Below are 21,308 nucleotides of genomic sequence, written 5' to 3' on the forward strand. Positions count from 1 at the left end.
TGATAGGCCGATATTAACAGCAGGATATTCCACCGGTAGGGATAGGCGTAATTAGGATATTCGACACGATATTCGATAAGGGAATACTCGACGGGATATTAGGCAAGGGGTTGATAATTCTCGACAGGCTATTCAGCAAGGGGTAATAATGGGGTATTACCGGGATATTCGACAAGGGTTCATTATACTGTACTTGTTATTATATTCGACAAAAATGAAGATGCTGGGAGGGATATTCGACAAGGGGTAGTGATTAAGTACTCATGTGTGTGTGTGTGTGTGTGTGTGTGTGTGTGTGTGTGTGTGTGTGTGTTTATGCTCCATCACCTAAGCTTCCCCCCCCTCTCTCTCTCTCTCTCTCTCTCTCTCTCTCTCTCTTCTTCCCATACTACTTCTTCGTGACTAGCACCATATTCTAGTATTCATATATGACAGCTCAGCATTTAAGATACTGAGGAGGCAATTTTAAGCCAGTTAACGTGAAAAGAGTACAGTTTATTTTATGTGGTTGATTTGGTTGAAGTTGGTTGAAGGTCTGGATGTGTACGGGGTTCCATGTCAGGTTAGGTCAGGTTGGGTTGGGTTAGGCTGGGTTGAATTAGGTTGGACTCGGTTATGCCTGGTTGGACTGGGTTAAGTTAGGTTGGACTGGGTTGGGTCAAGGTGGGTTAGGTCAGGCTTGGTTCTTGGATGGACTGGGTTAGGTGAGGTCAAGGAGGGTCACGTTACGATAGCTTCAGGGTGAGCTGGGTTAGGTCGGGTAGGGTTACGTTAGAGTGGGTTAGGTTAGGTTAGGTCAGGGTGTTGTAATGAGTCCCCGAGGGTGTAGCTGTGTAGGAGTAGGTGTAGCTGTGTAGGAGTAGGTGTAGCTGTGTAGGAGTAGGTGTAGCTGTGTAGTAGGTGTACTGTATAGCTGTACTGTGGGTGATGTTTGTTGTCTAATGCCACACGTGTTAAAGGTGATGGACGGGTGGTGTACCTGCCTCGTGTGTGTGTTCCATTGTACCACTCACTCAGCACACACACACACACACACACACACACACACACACACACACACACACACACACACACACACACACACACACACACACACACAACCTCACTGGATTCAAAAGGTTAAGAATGGAAACTGTCCCCTGCATCTCTGTACAAACTTTCACAATGTTATTTCATTCAGTACTCGTAAATCTTTTGCTGCCTCACTTTTCTTATATATAATTTTCTTACATATTCCCTCACCAAATGATACTACTATTATTACTACTACTACTACTACTACTACTACTTTCCAAATTCACTCTTTTTCATCTTTGTCTCCGCCCTAGACAAACCCTTTTTGTACATGTCTCCATACCATCCCAACATAGGCTACTCTTCTTCCTTCTAATCAGTCAGCTTTCTGTATCTCCCTCCTTCATATATATATATATATATATATATATATATATATATATATATATATATATATATATATATATATATATATATAACTATTTTTTTTTTCTGACCCGTGTAGTCAAAGAAATTTCTGATCCACATATAGAAAGACATCAGCGTATGGAAATGAGACAGGAAAGTGGTTAGCGCTATAAACAGGCCTCCACTTGAGTCAACTAAGCGCGTTTTTTCCAACAGGTGTTTATGAAGGAAGTTTTTTGTTACGGGAGGTTGTCGTAGGTCAGAGTTGAGCAATTTATAGGATCATAAGGTGCGAGGGGAAGCATGGGTCATTTATTCTTATAATATCTTGGAAGGTCCGTAGATCTGTCTTTAATCTTTTCGTGGTGTCTAGATTTTTTTTTTAAGTATAGTTTGTGGGATGTTGGAACTGGATTATTGTTATTATTATTGTTATTATTATTATTAAGAATTTTGGCCAACGAACCAATACATGAAATGAGTTTGAAACTAAGTTGGGTAGGACGAGTACTGAGCCCCATAGAAAAAAAAAAATCCAATAAATTATCATATAAGAGAGAGAGAGAGAGAGAGAGAGAGAGAGAGAATCATCCTCCTTCTCGCTACGCAAGGCAAAAAGCGGGAGATTTGAGTGTGGAAGGAAGAAAGGAGGAGGAAAGAATAAGAAAGATGGAGACGAGAAAAGAAGAAAGAGATAAAGAGATAGGAGAGAGAGAGAGAGAGAGAGAGAGAGAGATGTATGTGGGGGGGGGGGGGCAAGGTTGGCCACGGTCCGGGCCTCACCACAAGCACTGGGTCCTGAGTCGGGGCCAAATATGAATTGATTTTCACAGAGGTACCGTTTCTCTCTCTCTCTCTCTCTCTCTCTCTCTCTCTCTCTCCTTATCCACCCCTATTTCACCTTACAGTATACTATGTACTCATGCATATACTGAAAGATAAATCCAACTTCTTCAACCCTAGAACGTCCTATATGTTAAATTCTTCCCATCTCCAGACGATTTTAGGGGGTTAAGAGGAAGTTGAAAATATCGAGAATGATAATTTTTAGAGTATTAACAACAAATCACGTTTAAAATAGAAGATGGTCGTGTGAAATTACCTTTAATATAACAACAAGGACTTAAGGAACAATGTTATGCTTCATTTTAGGCCGTAAATAGAGAAGATTATACACAATTTTTCAGTGTAAAAAGATGGACGGTCCTAGATAACGTACTGTCCTTATTTACGGCTAAACTGAAGCATAAAATCATTCAGCAAGTACGTAATATAATGTCTAAGTTATTTTCACACGATATTTATCTGTTTTAAACGCGATTTGGGCAGTATTACGAAAATTATCCATGTCGATATTTTGAACTTTCCTTCAGCTCAAAATTGCAAGTGGCTGATTGGATTATTTTGGCGGAGACTCGAACGAATGACTTTTATTACGTCATTTGCACTGTCGGGTGAGTTAGCCTGTTGGAGAGAGAGAGAGAGAGAGAGAGAGAGAGAGAGAGAGATTATGTGATTGAAGATATGAAGGAGAGAGAGAGAGAGGGGGGGGATATTGTGTGATTGAAGATATGAAGTGGAGAGAGAGAAAGAGAGACCATCATCTTGTTTACCGATTGAGGCAAGGCGAGGGTCAAATGAGGTCAGAGAGGAAAGATCATGGAACTGCAGGTAAATGAAGTACTGACCTCGCTTGACCTTTTGTTGACCTTTTGTGACCTCGGTTAACCTTACTTGATGTGTTGTTGCAGGACCATCATAACTGCATATTTTTCCTGGCTGTCCTCTTGCATAACTATCAGTCTGTTTGTCAGTCTATTTATCTGTCTGTCACACTGTCCCTCTACCTGTCCATCTATCTGTCTGTCTCTGTCTGTCTACTTATTAATTATTTGTCTGTTTGTTTTTATCTGTCTGCCTGCTTGTCTGTCTCTGTTCGTCTGTCTGTTGTGTGTCTGTCTATGTATCTTTCTGTATCTATGTAGCTGCGTATCTTAAGACGCTTCTTACATACTGAAGTGCTGGGAGCTAATTAATTGCAAACTCACCTGGATCCAGAGTGAAATTGGCGATAATAATGCAGCGAATTATGTAGCAGGTAACATGAAACTGATGGTGACTAGACAGTATATTTGTCAGGGAAAAATACAAGGTAGGATATTGCTGTTGTGGCTCCAGGTTCATCTGAAACTTGAACCCCGTGGACTGCAGGCTGAAGCTCCCCTCTTACCTCGAGCAGTCCGCAATTTTCTTTTTGGGGTGATAAGGGAGAGGAAATGCAGTGGAGTCGCCTGCTTATATCGGTGCCACCACATGAAGGCGTCCCTCTCCCACTCCACAAGACAGGAAATTCAATGTTCTGTTCAAGCCTTAACCTACAGTTCACCAACATTGGCTTCAGTAACGGCGTGACTAAATCATTGGCAATATTATCTGCTTGAGAGTATGAAGGACGCTCCCTCCTGCTGGTACTGGCCTTCCACTCTTGACGGGAAGATGTTCAACGTGACATTACATCAGTTCTTGCCCCAGTTGAATTTGTTGCCCCACTGCATGGCCGGGGATCTGAATATTGTCTCTGTATTAATAAGAAACGTCGTCTCCTTGTCTGCTTTTGGACGCTTCAGGTGGGTGGCACAGGTAGACGGATGTGCGGATATCTTTGCCATTTTAGTGACGTTGCAACTAAATCTGAGACACGTATTTCCATTCCGCAGTTGTTAATAAGGAATCTTCAGCAAATTTTGGCAATATCCTAGCAATTATAGCTAACTACGCAGCGATTTAAAAAGAGATTCTTGTGCTTAGCGACATCAGAACGCCTTTAAAAATCATTCTTAAGATTAGCAGTGATTGGGCAACATTGTGGATGATGCAGTGGGTGTGAGGTGGTCTTGGGATGGGAAAAGCATGTGAAGTGGCACAGTAAAGGTGAGCTGAGACAGGGATAATGAAAGCGTGTGTGGCGGCATAATGAGTTGGCTGTATCCCCCAGCACGAGGTGGTGGCCAAGGCAAAGTTTGGTGAGAGATTCTGTTGTAGTGTACCATCGATTTGTGGTTTTCTTTGAGCCTCCTACCTTCCGTTTTCTTTCGGTTCCTGGGTTCACTCTGTCTTTTGCCAGATGCCGAAATCCGGTAAGGGGTGGCCACAAATAAATCACCTCCATGTCGCCTTATTCTCTGCTTTTGTTCTCACTTAAAAGAAAAAAATCTCAAACCCTTTTCGGTTTAATTGGTGGCCAAGTGTCGTCAGATTAGAATCATTAGAGGGTGGCTTTGACCAGTAACCAAGGAGATTCATTCCTGGCTCAGAACACTCATCGAATTTCATGTACCCACGACTTAGGATTTACAAGAAAGATCGACGAAGGGAGGTGGTTATCTAAAATTTGTTATGATAGTGTTCTCTCGTTTCGTCTTGCGTCATTCAGTTCTTCCCTCCTTTTCTTTGGGTGGTAGAGCGAGTGGAGCGAGCGGAGAACCCCCCCCCCACCTAATCTGGTCGAAGTCCATAGAGGTAGGCGGAAATAGAGCATAAAAAAAAAAAAAAAACGCTGGGCAAGGTATTTATAACTTGTCTGCTCTGTAACGTAGAAAGTGATATTAAAACTATCTCACTGAATATCTTTCCTCTGAATATAGTTTCTTGGTGTATTATTTTTATTATTATTATTATTGTCATTATTATTATTATTATTATTATTATTATTATTATTATTATTATTATTTGCATTCTTAAAAACTGTAAAAAAAAAATCATAATCGATTGTTGCCAAGTGATGTGTTTATTCGTATTTAACTTCGCGGTTAATATTTTTCCATGCATTGTTCACTAAAATCATTCTTGAAAATTTACACTAAGATTTCACCACTAAAGACATTTTGAAGTATATACTGATTTTCGTAACTCTTGCTCTTACCTTTCTATTTTCTGGGTTATGAGCTTAATGTGTTGAATTGAGACACCTTAAGAGTCTATGTACAGGTGAATGATGATGTAATTAGAGTGTCCTTTCACCTGGGGAATAGATAGATAAGTAGACAGATATATAGACCTTTGAGCATCCTTCCACCCCCACGATCCCACCCTAACAACGGAAAACCTTCTCGTACAGCTTTACATTATTTTTAGATTTGGGGATATCGCTAGGAGGGGCCCTGTCCGTCAGTCTCTTATTAACTATTTTCGGACGCGAGGTGATTCACTCCCGGAGACTTTATCGAGTATTTTGAAGCCGCACAACAACACATTACACTACACCGCACCGCACCACACCACACCACACCACACCACACCACACCACAGACCACACTACACTACTGTACACCATTACACGAAGGGTATTATCCAAAGGGGCCTGAAGCTCCGGCATCTAATATTTTTGTACTTGTTCCTTGATATTCCAGTGTTGACTCTCTCTCTGTCTCTCTCTCTCTCACACACACACACACACACACACACACACACACACAACCCTCGACCATTTTCTTGTATTTTTCCCCTCTTCCCCTCCGCCCTCCCATTTTTCCACATTATCTCGCTTCCCCTTTCTCCTACTGGCCTCTGCTGACTCCTGCTGGCTCCTGCTGACTCCTGCTCTCACTTCCCGCCCCTTAAAGGCCCCTTGTGGAGATATTAGGACCTGATAAGAGATAAAGGCGATAAGACAGGGAGGGAGGGAGAGGAGGTATGCCCCCTGGGAGACGTATAACCCTGGAAATGAACAGGCATGTGGTCGTATGCTGGTTTCGTAGTGCCTGTTCCTTTGCGATGTACTGTTATTATTATTATTATTATTATTATTATTATTATTATTATTATTGTTATTGTTGTAATTATTATTATTATTATTATTATTATTATTATTATTATTATTATTGTTGTTGTTATTGTAGTTATTATTATTATTATTATTATTATTATTATTACTATTGTTATTATTATTGTTGTTAATGTTGTAGCTATTATTATTATTATTATTATTATTATTATTATTATTATTGCCACTTATTATTATTATTATTATTGTTATTATTATTATTGCTTTTGTTGTTTTTATCCCTTACACCTCTTACGCCTTTCGCAACGCCTCTTCCAGTGCGATTTATTTTATTTTCCTGTTACGCCTTAACCCTTTGAAATCAGTATGTCTTTATTTTATCTTATTATTTTACCAGCAGATTATTATTCTTTTTCCTATTTTTTTTTTTTTTTTGGGGGGGAGGGGGTGAAGAGAGACTTTTCCAACAAGAGGAGTTACATGTGAAGGTGTTAAATGCTGAGTAAATTGGTAATGGGGATGTGTTACGAAGCCTCCTTGACGTATATACAGGCCAATACCACTCCCTGTTTGATGCTGGAGAGGGACGCCTTCACGGGGTGGCACTGATATGACCCGGCTGCTTCACTGCCTGGTTATACAAACGTTCCATATCTCCCTCCCTATCCCCCGAAAGAATGATGGTGACTACAACTACTACTACTACTACTACTACTATTATTACTACTACTTCTACTACTACTACTGCTACTATTATTCCCTGTGCTTATGATAGTCGTGGTGCTTGGTTCCTCTTACGGGGTTTTTTATGTGTAAGAAATATGCTTGAAAGGTGAGTGAATGTGTGTGTGTTCTGTTTACCTGGGCATGCTGTTAATTAGTCTCTCTCTCTCTCTCTCTCTCTCTCTCTCTCTCTCTCTCTCTCTCTCTCTCTCATCTATAGAAGTGAATGTATTTTTGTATTTTTGATCGTACCTCTTTCGCAGACATTTTTTATTTCGTTGCCCCGGTTTTCTTGTATTTCTTTTTTCTGTACTGTTGGCAGTCTATATATAAAAAACTGACAAATATAGACGAAATATTATGACAAATTTCATTAAGGGTGAAAATTGCGTGGAATAACTTTTGATATAGACTTTATGACTCCCCTGCCACTGCGCTGCTTAAGAATTCACATGGTTAAACACACACACACACACACACACACACACACACACACACACACACACACACACACACACACACACACGACTTTTTCATTGTCTTCCAAATCGCGTATTTGCTGTTTCACGCACAGAACTGAATTTTAAAGACTTAAGTTATCAGTTAATTTACTTATTCATTTATTTATTTATTTGCAAAAGGCACTAGTACGATCCTCACACGTGTATAAATAATGTCTGTTTCACGGGTCGCTTGTAAATATTTGCTTCTTAACCTCAAGAAGGTGGATGTCTGTTTATATATATGTTTCTGTGGCTAGAGGAGAGAGATTTTGTTCGTCACAGAAAAATAACTCAATGCCTAAGTTTTTCGAGTGTGTGTGTGTGTGTGTGTGTGTGTGTGTGTGTGTGTGTGTGTGTGTGTGTGTGTGTGTGTGTTTGCTGAAGATGATTTTAAAGTTAGTTTTTCTGATTTATTTTGCCTTTCATTTTCTTGGGATTCATTATTGCATTTTTCCTTTTCTAAATATTGAGTTGTTAGTTGTACGATGCTCCTCTAGATGTCTTTAGAGGGAGGGAAAAGTCTCTCTGTGTCTGTCTGTCTGTGTGTCTGTCTGTCTTGCCTAGGGAGTGTGGAGTGTTGCATCATACTCAGTCGTCAGGTGCCAGTTAGTTGTATTTTGTGGCAGTGATCGTGGTTGTGGTGGCTGTGGTGGTTGTGGTGGTAGTGGTTGTGGTGGTGGTGGGGATGGAAGTGACTGTGATGGTGGTGGCGGTGATGGTAGTGGTGGTGGTGGTAGTGTTTGCGGTGAGGTGGAAATGTGGATGAAGGTGGGAATGGTGATCATGGTGATAGTGCTGACACACACACACACACACACACACACACACACACACACACACACACACACACACACACACACACACACACACACACACACACACACACACACACACACACACACACACCTTATCACTATTTACAGAAAAAAACACAGCCCCATACATCAGCTTATTTTGTCAAGTAAGTGAACATTTTTTTTTCATTCACATTTAATCCGTGAGTGTGGGCGGGTTGGCAGGCTTGAGTCAGCGCGTGTTGGTTGCTGAGGGGGACTAGAGATCAGCATTTCCCGTGACGGTGGTGAGGTCAGCTGCCTTTTGACCTAAGACGGGGCGGGGGGAGGGGGAGGAAGGTGTGATGGCGGTGGGAAGGAGGTTGACTCAGTGGCTTGGTTGGTTTTGGAGGACGCCGTGAGTGGTGGGGTCGAGCACCACCGACTGCACTACTTCACCTGTCTACTTCACCTGTCTTTTGGTTCTCCGTCTGTGTCTTGTATCTGTCCTACCCTTCCTTCTACCCCCCCTCCCCTCTATGACTACCTTAGTATGCCGCGGGTGTAGAAATAACACACACACACACACACACACACACACACACACACACACACACACACAACCTACACCATCCACCTATAACACTATTTTCTGTCACTCAGTGTCTCTTGGCCAAACCTCTTCTCATCCCACAAACCATCCAATTAAGAAAAAAAAAAAGTAATGATGGAAAAGATCAAATCAAGAAAGAGAGGATAAAAAGTGGGAGAAATAAGAAAAATAGGAAGAAATAGGGAGTAGAAAAAATAGGATTAAATGAACGGGAGGAGACAGAGAAAGTAATGATAAAAGTAATAATAATAAATAGGGAGTATGAAGACCAAATGTATTCTCATCCGCTAAATAAGCGCCCAAACACCTTTTCCTAAGCGATTTATTTTGTTTATTAGGCTACATCTTACTGCCCTCTTCTGTGTTAAATAAATCCTTCCTATATCGTCATACTCGACATAAATAACATACAAAAAGATATTACCTACCCATATCCAAAAATAAATCGCTAAGGAAGAGGTGTTAGGGAGCCTCCATACCCGACGAAAACAGAGGAGAAGGGCGCTCGAAAAGTGATAAATTTGTGAATAGAATTTGTAAGAAGGAAAAGAAATGAAAAGTAGGAAAAGGGAAATGAAGGACAAGGGAAAAATTGGAGGTGGAAAAGAGAGCATAAGGGTGTAAGAAAAACAAAATATGAAGAACAGAATGTGTGATATGATGTGAAAATTGAGGAGAAAGAGGAACAAGGAAGGGGAGGTTGAATGACTGCAGGGAATTAGAGGGAAGAGAACAGGAACAGTGAGGTAAATAAAGAGGAAAATAAAGAGGTAAGAGGAAGAAGAAAGAGGAAAGAGGAAGAATAAAGAGGGGAATGAAGAAGCAATAGGGACGAGGAAGAAGAAAGAGGGGAGAGGAATAAGAAAGAGGGAAGAGGAAGAATAAAGAGGGAAGAGGAAGAATAAAGAGGGAAGAGGAAGAATAGAAAGAGGAAGAGTAAAGAAGGAAGAGGAAGGAAAAAGAGGGGAGAGGAAGAATAAAGAAGGAAGAAGAATAAAGAAGAAAGAAGAATAAAGAGGGAAGATGAAGTAAGAAAGAGAGAAAGGAAAATGGTAAGAAAACATGTGCCTTTGAGAGAGAGAGAGAGAGAGAGAGAGAGTGAGAGAGAGGGTAGTACTAAAGACAGATGAAGAGTGACAGCAAAACGACTGATGAAAATGTGGGTTGTGAGGGAGTGGTGATAGATAGATAGATAGATAGACAGGTGAATGAAGCCGGGGAATAGAGCAGCGTGAGTGAAGAGGGGGTGGTGGTGGTGGGAGGAGCAAATGAGGTATCTTGTAAGGAGTGGAGGGAACAGCGTGCGATATGAGCACGGGAAGAGGCTGGTGTGTGTGTGTGTGTGTGTGTGTGTGTGTGTGTGTGTGTGTGTGAGAGAGAGAGGGAGAGAGAGAGAGAGAGAGAGAGGGGGGAATGGCCTCACTATTCACTAGTATGAATTTTACTAGCAACATCATCTACTCCACTTCCACCCCTCTCTCTCTCTCTCTCTCTCTCTCTCTCTCATTTAACTCCGGTACGTGGGTTCATAACAGAAATTTCCCCCATTTCTCTCCCAGTAACTGCAACGGAAGTGTATGAATTAATTGACATGCAAATGAAGTGGCGTTTCCCGGCTGTTGTCCGGATTCCCCCCCCCCCCGCCCCCCCTCTCACTCTCCAGGCGAACAATGGAGAACTAAGTCAAATTTCCATGTTCCGTGTCTGGCCCCCGCGCTGTTTTTCTTCCTTGTTGTGGCAGAATTATGAAAGAGGTGAAACATCGGCCTACCTGGTAACCGCTGAGCGAAGTCTAAACGGACAGGTGTGGGGCTACTCCCGTGTTTCGCTCGGCGTCTCGCAATCTTTCAGAGCATTTCGGGGGGCTTGGTTTTGCATGTGTGGTGTGTTTGTGAGCTTTTTCTTACACACTGATGTATTCCCAGGGGTAAAACAATCGGATTAAGGGCTTCTCGTAGACCCTGGGTAGTGTAATTGTGTTTATGTACTCGTTCTGAGCGATGGTGTTTCGTTCCTCCCTCCCGTGCGTACAGGGATAAGGTATTTGCCCTTGGGAGTACTGTGCAACGTTTGGGAAATGCACGGAATATACGGGCTTGTATTTTACTTGGAGACAGTTAGCGAGGAGATAATACTTCCCTGATATTCAAATAACACCTAGGAAGCAATAGGAAGATAGAAGGAAGGGAATAGGGAGGAGGAGAAGTGAAAACGACTGTGTATACACGGGGAGACGCCGGTTGGTGGTATCAGGCAATTCCTCCTGTCCCCAGCACATGCGCTTTGCCGTCCTTGTGAGCGGCAAATCAATGGGCAGTGTGCGTCTGCTATCCGTGGATTTGAGGTGTGGGTAGCTGAGCCCTCCCCGTACCTCACTACCCACTCGGGAAAAATAACAGGAAAATAACTTAGCTTGATTCTGGTGTAGTTTTTGAAATCGGAGTGCGAGGGTGAGGAGGACGGGCCAGGGAGGTGGTGGTGCCGAGGGGGCGGTGTGTGCCTGCGCCTCCCCCCCTCTTTTTTGTTGTGAAAAACAGCTGACTTTAGGGCCTAGGGAGGGAAGGAAAATAGTTGTGAATCCCGGTGGAGGTGGTGTGGTGGTGGGATGTTTGTTGGTGCTAGCCGGTGCAGTGGTGGTGGTGGTGGTGCAACCCAAATGTCAGCTTCCCTCACGTCTAGATAAATCAGCCCGAGTCAGCAATATATCCAGTAGTTGAGAAGAAATTAGGGAAGGAAAAAATAATCCCAGTTTCCCTACCCCACCACCACAAGTAATATCAACACGAGTGGAAAACATCGATGTTGATCAGATTTGTTCTCATATCAGTCGAGTGTTTTGAAATACCTGGAAAAATCCTTTAACCCCCATTTTTTTAATACCTGCGAGAGAGCAACCAAGCCCCAGAGCGAGGGAGGCTTGGAGTGTGAAAAAGAGAAAGAGAGAGAGGGGGGGAGATTGGAGTGTGAGAGAGAGGGGAGAGGAGAGAGTGTGAGAGGTGATCGCTCCCACACTCTCCCTCGCACTCATACACCATGGCGGAGGACGACGTACTCTTCGACGATGTCTACGAAGTCTGCGAAGTCATCGGAAAGTAAGTGTACAGTTTTAACATGTACTGAATTAACCACAAGGGCATTTTTAACGTGTACTAAACCTTAAGAGCATATTTAACGAGCAAAATTAACCACAAGGGCATTTATAACGTGTACTAAAGTAACCACAAGTGCATTTTTAACTTGTGATAAATTAACAGTGGCATTTTTAACGTGTACCCAATCGTAAGGGCATATTTAACATGTGCTAAATTAACCTCAGGGTCACTTTTAGCGTGCTAAATTTACCTCAAGGACAATAGATACGGGAAAATAAACATACGATAAGGACGCAGATAACGAAGCTGAATCATCGAAAAGTAAGTACATTTTTTATTTTTACATTTACCATATTAACCTTGAGATAAAAATTAAATATCTCTGACTGTGACGTAGAGAAGCGTTGTGGATGTGGGTGCAGGGAAACCGACTTTTAAAAGGACGCGAAAATGAGTCACGTTGGAGCTTTAAATGTTAAAGACCGAGTTGGGGGTTTTAACTGAGGGGATGAAAAACAAACATGACGTGAGGAAAAATGTTGGGTGCAGGTCGAAGATGTTATAAAAATAGATACTGTAAATGAAAGACTGCATTAAATAGGGAAATAGTTTGGAATGCAAGAAAATTTATAAAGTTAGGAGGGTAAAAGAAAGACTGTTGAGTTGGGAATTTAAATGTGACGGGACGAAAACAAACATTGGCCAAGGAAAAATTTGGAATCCTAGCTTAAAATGCCATAAAGTAAGAAAGTTAATTGGAAGACAGAGGAATAATTTGGAGTGCAGGGGTAATTTATGATGTTAAAAATGGTAAATGACAGTAAGAGTTTGAGATTTAAATGTGAGGTGATGAAAAACAAATATTGGGTGGTTGGTAATTTGAAATACAAGGTCAAGATGTCACGAACTTAGGATGGTTAATGACTGCGTTTTGTGAGGATAATTAATAGGCAAGCTGAGGATATAAAGGAAGATAAATGGATGATCGCATTAGTTGAATAATATGGATCTTGTGGTTAATCGGCCGTGGTATAAGGTTAGGAGGGTAAATGAAAGACTGAATTAGGTGGGAAATGATTCGCAAACCACACGATTTTGTAATAACGTTAGGAAAGGTACATGAAAATAAGAGTTGGTGATTTAATTCTGGGATTAAAAACAAATTGGTAAGGAATAAAATCTGAAAAACACGCCAAAGATGTCAAAGGTAGGAAGTTTAATGAGAGCATTAGTGAAAAATAATTTGTAAGGAAAAAATAGAAAGTTAGGAAGATACACGAAAGACAGTAAGAGTGTGGGCTTTAAACGCGAAGAAGATGGAAGATGTGCGGGGGATTTAACCCTAAGATCCTCGAGGTGGAAAAGGGTTGAGCGTAAGGTGCTCAGAAGGTGCAGATATGAGCGCTGGCGGGGAGTGGGGCTGGAAGTTTAGGATTTATGTGTGAAGTATTGAAGTGTTGAGGATTTAAGTGTGTTGTGCTGACGTAAATAACGCGGGTGAGTTAGGAGAGGTACGCTAAAGTTGCAGTGATACATGGAAGTTGGCGAAGTTGGCGTTCACTTGTTTCGTAGTTTTGGGTAAAGTTAGGAACGTGGTGAGAGAGTAATCAGTAATATTATGTGATTATGCTAACTTATGCCACCGAAAGGGAAGTGAAAAGTTACAACTAGTTAGGTAACAAATGGTTGGCTGCCTCTTTTTGGAAATCGTAGGCCACAGGAGGAGGATTGTGTTTGCCTATCTGTCAAGGGTGAAGATTTATTGATAGAGTGGTTACAGGAATGAAAGGGAAAGGAAGTAGCCTAATTAAAGATAGAAGAAAGTGGTAGGGAAGTCGGTACATTAACCTGTTCTCCTTCCAGTTGTAAATTATTAGCCAAGAAGGAGAATTGTGTTTGCATAGGTGTCTGATAAAGGTGCAAATTTACCTGTCGAGTAGTCTAGGTTAAGGAAGGAGACGAAATAAACTAAAGCCAGGAAAAAAAAATAGGGGAAAAATACTTGATAGTCAATTTTTCTGGGCATATGAGGCATTCTCAACACATTTTCTTCAGCGATTGAGTTTCCATAATACACGTTAACTTTCTTTTATATATAATTCTAATATCGACCTGGTTTTCATTACTGACATAGAATGCTTAAATATCATGTGAAGAAATATGCTAGTAAGGAAGAAGTGCTAGGGAGCTTCATTATTCCACCCTTGTGAACGTGAACTCAGTGGACTGCAGGCTAATATCGCCTTCCTTCCCTTGTCCACCATCCTCCTTTTGGGCGATAGGGAGGAAGATGAGGGATGTTTTGTATAACCGGGCTGCTCCACCGACCGTCCATATTAGTGCCATCACGTGAAGGTGCCCCTCTTCAGCACTGGGCCTTGGTGTGAGTGAAGAATAAAGCTAAATCTAAGAAAATGAATTAAGAAGAGTGGGTAAGGAGTTAGGGCTGATGTAATGAGTAAAAATGGTGCATGTCAGGGTAGGTCAAGGAGAGAGGATGAGGAAGCAAAGAGTTGAAGGGGATGGAGTGGGTTTGGCAGGCTGGGGAGAGAGAGAGAGAGAGAGAGAGAGAGATGGGGAGGCCTGATGAAGAAAAGTGTGTGTGTGTGTGTGTGTGTGTGTGTGTGTGTGTGTGTGTGAGAGAGAGAGAGAGAGAGAGAGGTGGGAAGGCATGATGAAGGAATGAAGGATATAGGGAAGGTCGTATGAAAGAGGAAGAAGAAAATAATGGAATGAGAGAAGAATAATAAGAATGGAGGAAACAGTAAAGGAAGAGAGTAAATGAAGATGATAGAAGGGTAGGGACTGGAAGGCATGATGAAGAAGAGAAGGAAGGAAGGAAGGAAGGACGGAAAGTAGGAAGGAAAGACGGAAAGATGGGCAGGAAAGGTGATGTGAAAAATTAAGGGAATGAATGAGGGGGTGGACATGGATGAAGGAGCAGTAGAAAGGGAATGAGAGAGAAAGAGAGAGAGAGAATAGGGGAAAACTTAGAAGAAAATGGAAGGAAAGTAATTAGTACAGGAGAAGAGAATTGAAAAATGATAATGGGGAAAAGTGAAAAATAGGAGCGAATAGGAAGAAGGAAATTATAGAGGAGAAGGCAAGGGAAATGGGTGGAATGGGGAAGGATGGGGAACGAATGAGGAACAGGGGAACACGAAGAAGGGAATGGAAAGGAAATGGATGGAGCCGGGAAGGGCAATAGATGTAATAGATGGGGAGGATTGGCTTGCAGATGGGGGAGTTGATGGCTGGGAATTAGGAGATAATGGGGAGGGTGATGGGGAGGGAGGGAGGCATGGAGGGGAGGGAGGGAAGTGAGGTGGTGGAGGGATATGGCATGCGAGGAATGGAGTAGGGTCGGAATGATGAATAAAGGGATGAGGTAGGAAGGAAGGAAGAGAGGAAGGGAAGGGAGAGGGAAGGAAGGAAGAAAGGAAGGGAAGGGAGAAGGAAGAAAGGAAGGGAAGGGAGAAGGAAGAAAGGAAGGGAAGGGAGAAGGAAGGAAGAAAGGAAGGGAAGGGAGAAGAAAGGAAGGAAGAAAGGAAGGGAAGGGAGAAGAAAGGAAGGGAAGGGAGAAGAAAGGAAGAAAGGAAGGGAATGGAGAAGGAAGGAAGAAAGGAAGGGAAGGGAGAAGAAAGGAAGGGAAGGGAGAAGGAAGGAAGAAAGGAAGGGAAGGGAGAAGAAAGGAAGAGAGGAAGGGAAGGGAGAAGAAAGGAAGAGAGGAAGGGAATGGAGAAGGAAGGAAGAAAGGAAGGGAAGGGAGAAGAAAGGAAGAGAGGAAGGGAATGGAGAAGGAAGGAAGAAAGGAAGAGAGGAAGATATATAACAGAATGGAAAACAGGAGGATAAGAAAATATTAATTAGGGTTACATAAAAATGGGGAAGTAATGGAAAAAATAAAAAAAGTAGGTAAGATAAAATTTGGTTAAAAGTACGAGTATATGGGTATAGAAAACAGGAGAGAGAGAGAGAAAGAGAGAGAGAGAGAGAGAGATGAGGGAAGGTGCGGGTAGAGGGCCAAGTAATGTCTTGGAGACACACACACACACACACACACACACACACACACACACACACACACACACACACACACACACACACACACACACACACACACACACACACACACACACACACACACACAGAATATGGGTAAGTTTGGTAGATGAAAGCGTGGGATTGAGTGTGTGTGTGTGTGTGTGTGTGTGTGTGTGTGTGTGTGTGTGTGTTTGTGTGTTGATAAAAGATAATGGCAATGCACCATCTTCTCCATTTCTCCCCATCACTTCAAGAAATAGTAAATATCCTACAGAAGTACCCACAATAACCACCTCTTCCATAGGTCCCTCATCCTTGCAATATCTAAGGCACATTTCTTCCCTCCTGCTGCATAAGAAACACTATTGACTGGCGTATCAGAGGAAGGCATTGTAAGGAAGCTAGTGGCAGATGTGACCACCTCTTGCCAAACACATCTAGTGCTGTATTGAACGATGGTAGGGCATAGGGGTGGTGTGGAAGGGGAGGTGGAAGAAGGGGGGCTATGTGGGTAGGAGATGGAGGAGGAAGAGAGATGGAGCAAAGAGAGGTGTGGAAGAAAGAGTGATGTGGAAGAGGTGGGAAAGAGTATACTGTAGGCTACAAGGTTAGGTTAAGAATGGATGGGGGTGATGGGAAAGGGAGGTTGAAAGAGGGAGAGGTTGTGACGGTAGGAGGTGGAGGAGGAGGGGAGGAGAAGAGAGTAAGAGCAGGGGAGGACGAGGGGAAAGAGGTGTGGAAGAAAAAGTGGAATAGAAAAGGTAGGGAAGAAAGTGAGCGTGGTGGATGGAGATGTTTGTAGGCTGAAGAACCCGTAAGATGAAAAAGATGGAGGTTATGAGGGTGAAAGAGGAGAGAAGGAGCAAAGAGAGGTGAAAAAGATAGTGGGAATTGGAAGAGGCGAAAAGAGAATAAGTGACAAGAAAAAGATGAGAGAGAGAGAGTAAGAGTGGATGGATGATGATAAGATGCTGAGGTGGGACTAGAAGATGGATGCTGGATATAGAAAAGATTAAGGTATTTAGTTAGAGAGAGAGAGAGAGAGAGCAGGTAAGGTAGGGAGATTTGGACAGCAGCATCTCCCACCTGATTGATTACCTACTAACAGGTGTACCTTTTTTTATTGTTCAAGTGTCCTCAGGTATCATTAAGCTTTCCGAAGGCTGTCTCCTCTTTCACATAAACAATCTCTTCTTTCATACAACTATCTTCTCTTTCATATAACTATCTCCTCTTTACTATAACTTAAGATGCTCTATAATCATCATGTAACATATATCATTTCCATAAAGATATCTATAAGTAAAGAATATTAGTGTTACTTTACCTTTTCGTCTGTATAATAAGTTTCCTGTATTGTTATGGTGGTGGAGAGAGACGCCTTCATGTGGTGGCACTGATATGACTGGGTGGCTTCACTGCCTGGTTACACAAATGCCCCTCATCTCCCTCCCAGTCCCCCAAATGTAGGATGCTGGACTGCAGGAGGAGGGCACTTTCAGCCAGCAGTCCACCGGGTTCACGTTAGATGAACCCGGTATTACTACTATCACTACTACTACTACTACTACAACTAAGTTAAAGTATCGCCATGGTGCAGCAACGTACCGTACCATTGCACCGTATTACAGGCTTGCATTCTCGTCGGTTAAGGAAGCTCCCTAACACCATTCCATGAGCGATTTAGTTTGTTTATTACACCTTCTTGTCCTCTACTGCGTTACGTAAAACCTTCCAGTGTTGCCATGCTCTACATACGCTAAACGTACAAAAGGACATTAACCACCCATATCTAAAAATAAATCGGTAAGGAAGAGGTGTTAGGGAGCATCCTCAGCTGGCGAGAGTAGGAGTTATGGTTTTGTCATGTAAAAGTCGTACCTTCCTCAACTTTTTTTTTTCTTTCTTTTTTTTAGGTATTCGTAAGGGCAATGGATTTTTTTTTTTTTGTCATTGCACTTCAGCCAAAATTTTATATATGAATTAGGGTTGGGGTGATGATGATAATTTTTATTTTTTTTATTTACCGTATTATTATTATTATTATTATTATTATTATTATTATTGCTTCTTGTCACAACCGTAGTTGTGATGACGATACCGATATTTTTTATTACGGTATTATTATTATTATTATTATTATTATTATTATTATTATTATTATTATTATTGCCGCCACCATAACTTGCTCTTGCATTGATGGATCTTAACTTTTTTTTCTTTTTCCTGTACATCCATTCTTTTCGATGTCTGCTTTATTTATTTCTTTTTATTTATTTATTTTTTAGTTATTTGCTTGGCTTACCTGTCGTACTGAAGGGGTTAAGGCAATCTCTTTCTTTCTGTTTGTTTTTTCAGTGTTTTTTCTTCCATTTATTTTTTTACGACATCTCATCTCTCTTTTTTGTCATGGGAATTAGTGTTGGAATGGTGGTGGTGGTGGTGGTGGTGATGTTGATGATGATGATGATGATGATGACGTTGATGATTGATAGGCTGTTTTTGCTTCGGCCAGTTACTCAGCATGGATCTTAAGTTACGAGATTAATTAGGTGGTTGTTAGTTACTAGATGGATTAGGTGGATGAAAGTTACGAGAAGGATTAGGTGGCTCAAGTTAGGAGGTGGATTAAGTGGATGAAAGTTACGAGCTGGATTAGGTGGATTTAAGTTACGGGTTGGATTGGGTGGATGAAAGTTACGAGGATGAAAGTTACGAGATGGATTAGGTGGATGAAAGTTACGAGATGGGGATTACGACCCTCATCAATGACCCCATCCCAGGCTTAATGACCCCCCCGTGGATCACTTACCTGGCAAATGATGGTGATTAAGCTTAATTACACCTTAGCGGAAAAGAAGCGTGAGCCGGAGTTAGGGTCGTAGGGGACGTGGTATAACAAGCTCCGTAACATTTTTTCCTAAACGATTTATTTTGTATTTGCACCTTTACAATTTCCTTTTATGCTACTTGTTTTAATATTGTTTTCATCACTAATCTACAAGGGGACATGGAGGCGTTCTTTGCTGCCTAACTCGCAAATGAATAGGTGTTAGGGATTCGTCAGAGCAACTTGGAATATTAGGGGAAGAGATAGATGAGGGTGTTTGGAAAGGCGATGATGGGGAGAGGGAATAATTGATGATAATGGGGTTAGGATGGGGAGAGGGGCGAGGCGAGGGGAGGAGTCAGGTGATGGTGATGATGGGGAGAGTCAGTTGATGATGGGGAGAGTCAGGTGATGATGGAAGGAGTCAGGTGAGGATGGAAGGAGTCAGGTGAGGATGGAAAGTGGAGAGTAATTGATAAAGAGGGGTTAGGGTTGGGGACAAGTACAGGCGTGGGCAAAAGTTAGTATAATATTCCATCACTTCTGCTCCTCACTTTCCTCTGGTGGCTGATATTCCTAAGTTGAGAGAGGCTTGGTATCTCTCTCTCTCTCTCTCACGAATAATTTATCAGCACCAAGAGATAATAGGGTATAGTATGCAGAATAAATCGCTAAGGGAGAGGCGTAACGAAAGCCACATAGAACACGACCGTAAGTGTGAAATGGAGTGAATAGTACCGGTAGATCATGTGCCTCTCATTGTTCAGGTATACGATCATTTGTTCCTAATTGTACCGAGGTGTAATTAGGTCATTCCCTCTACGTCAATTAAGCGCGTGATGTTCCCGTAATTGCCCCTTCACCTGAACCACCTCTAATTGCACCTAATGATATTGCATCTGTAACGGCGTACCTGTCGCCTAGTTGTGATCACCTGGCCTGGAAAATACTCCTCACATCAATGGATAAGAACACCTGTTGATGAGGGGTTGATTTGGCTGTTGTGTTGGAGGTGGATGATGAATTGATGAGGTGGATGATGGATTGATGAGGTGGATGATGAATTGATGAGGTGGATGATGGATTGATGAGGTGGATGATGGATTGATGAGGTGGATGATGAATTGATGAGGTGGATGATGGATTGATGAGGTGGATGATGGACTGATGAAGTGGAAGTGGATGAATTGATGAGATGGAAAAACATGGAGGAACGTTGTGTGGAGTTGATGTGGGTGTTGTGTCATTTTTTCTTTTTTCTTTTATTTGAGGATGTATCTGGTCTGTGTGTGTGTGTGTGTGTGTGTGTGTGTGTGTGTGTTTGTAGTCTGCCCCCGCACGGTCGACTCCAGCCAGGCAATCAGCTTTAACCTCGTCACTTACTCTTTTCCTCCCTCCCTCCACTTCCTTCCCTCCCTCCCTCCCTCCACTTCCCTCCCCTCCCCTCCCCTCCCCTCCCCTCCCTCCCTCCCTCCCTCCCTCCCTCCCTCCATTTCCCTTATTACTCTTATTTTATCCCTCACTCTCACCTGATCCTCTAAAATGCTTCTTGAAAGTGTTTATTATTATTATTATTATTATTATTATTATTATTATTATTATTATTATTATTATTACTTCTACTACTACTACTACTACCGTACTATTCTTAACACATGCCATCCCTGCACTGGCATTCATGGAGAGTTAGGCTAAGTAGCAAGAAAAATGGAGATGAGGGAGAGTTTGTGCCACTGGGCTTGGGTTTACATTTTCTTAGCATTTATATATTTCGTTACACTGTTTCCTCAGCGATTTATTATGCACATTTACACCGCGATATCACCTGATTTGTTATACATGCAAGTTATGGAGAGAGAGAGAGAGAGAGAGAGAGAGAGAGAGAGAGAGAGAGAGAGAGAGAGAGAGAGAGAGAGAGAGAGAGAGAGAGAGAGAAACACACACACACACACACACACACACACACACTGTCATTTCCTGTTGGAGCCACTTGCTTGTAAAAAGGAAAAAAAACGAGAAAAAAGAAAGATACCTCCGTCAGTCGCTACTTCAGTGGTCACTGCTCCTCTGAACTGTCTGCTTACATCCCTCCACCTCTACGACGGACACGTAGCACCCGTCTAGCAGCAAACTCTCATCCTTTTTCTGTCCAACTCTCTAATGCAAGAGTTAATCGTTACTCCCAGTCCTTCATTTATGCAACAGGTCAACTCTGGAACTGTCTCCCTCTGTCTGTATGTCTTGCCTCCTATAATCTCCAGTCTTTCATAACGCAGTGTGTCCAGGCATCTCGAAATGATAGGATCTTGAATTTGGCTCCCTCTTGTATTTTGTTTTTCTCTTGGAAGGAGCAATTTTGTGGGCTCGTGGTCCTTGGTTCCTTCTTCCTCGCATAAAAAAAAGTCTGTTAACAGCCTTTCACTTTCCCTACGATAAGATAGATAAAAGACCTGGTTACTATCTATCTGTTATCAGTCTTAGGGGAGTAAACATCTTCACCTCTTCACCCCAGTGATATATCTTTA

The 21,308-nt window shown here is 42.1% G+C and overlaps 1 protein-coding gene across 1 annotated transcript in view; it reads left to right on the top strand.

Annotated features, from left to right (window-relative positions):
* Nucleotides 1-11,775: 11,775 nt before the first annotated feature.
* LOC145415689 (peripheral plasma membrane protein CASK-like) overlaps nt 11,776-21,308 on the top strand; it is a 332,311-nt gene continuing 322,778 nt past the window's right edge. Inside the window, exon 1 of the mRNA XM_080284903.1 lies at nt 11,776-11,909. Within this exon, the coding sequence (XP_080141029.1) occupies nt 11,851-11,909 (59 nt within the window). The 5' untranslated portion in view covers nt 11,776-11,850. The remainder of the gene's footprint in view (nt 11,910-21,308) is intronic.

Source organism: Coenobita brevimanus, chromosome 103 (assembly GCF_032717465.1).
Source record: "Coenobita brevimanus isolate Jiangsu-jjx chromosome 103, ASM3271746v2, whole genome shotgun sequence".
NCBI classification, from domain to species: domain Eukaryota; kingdom Metazoa; phylum Arthropoda; class Malacostraca; order Decapoda; family Coenobitidae; genus Coenobita; species Coenobita brevimanus.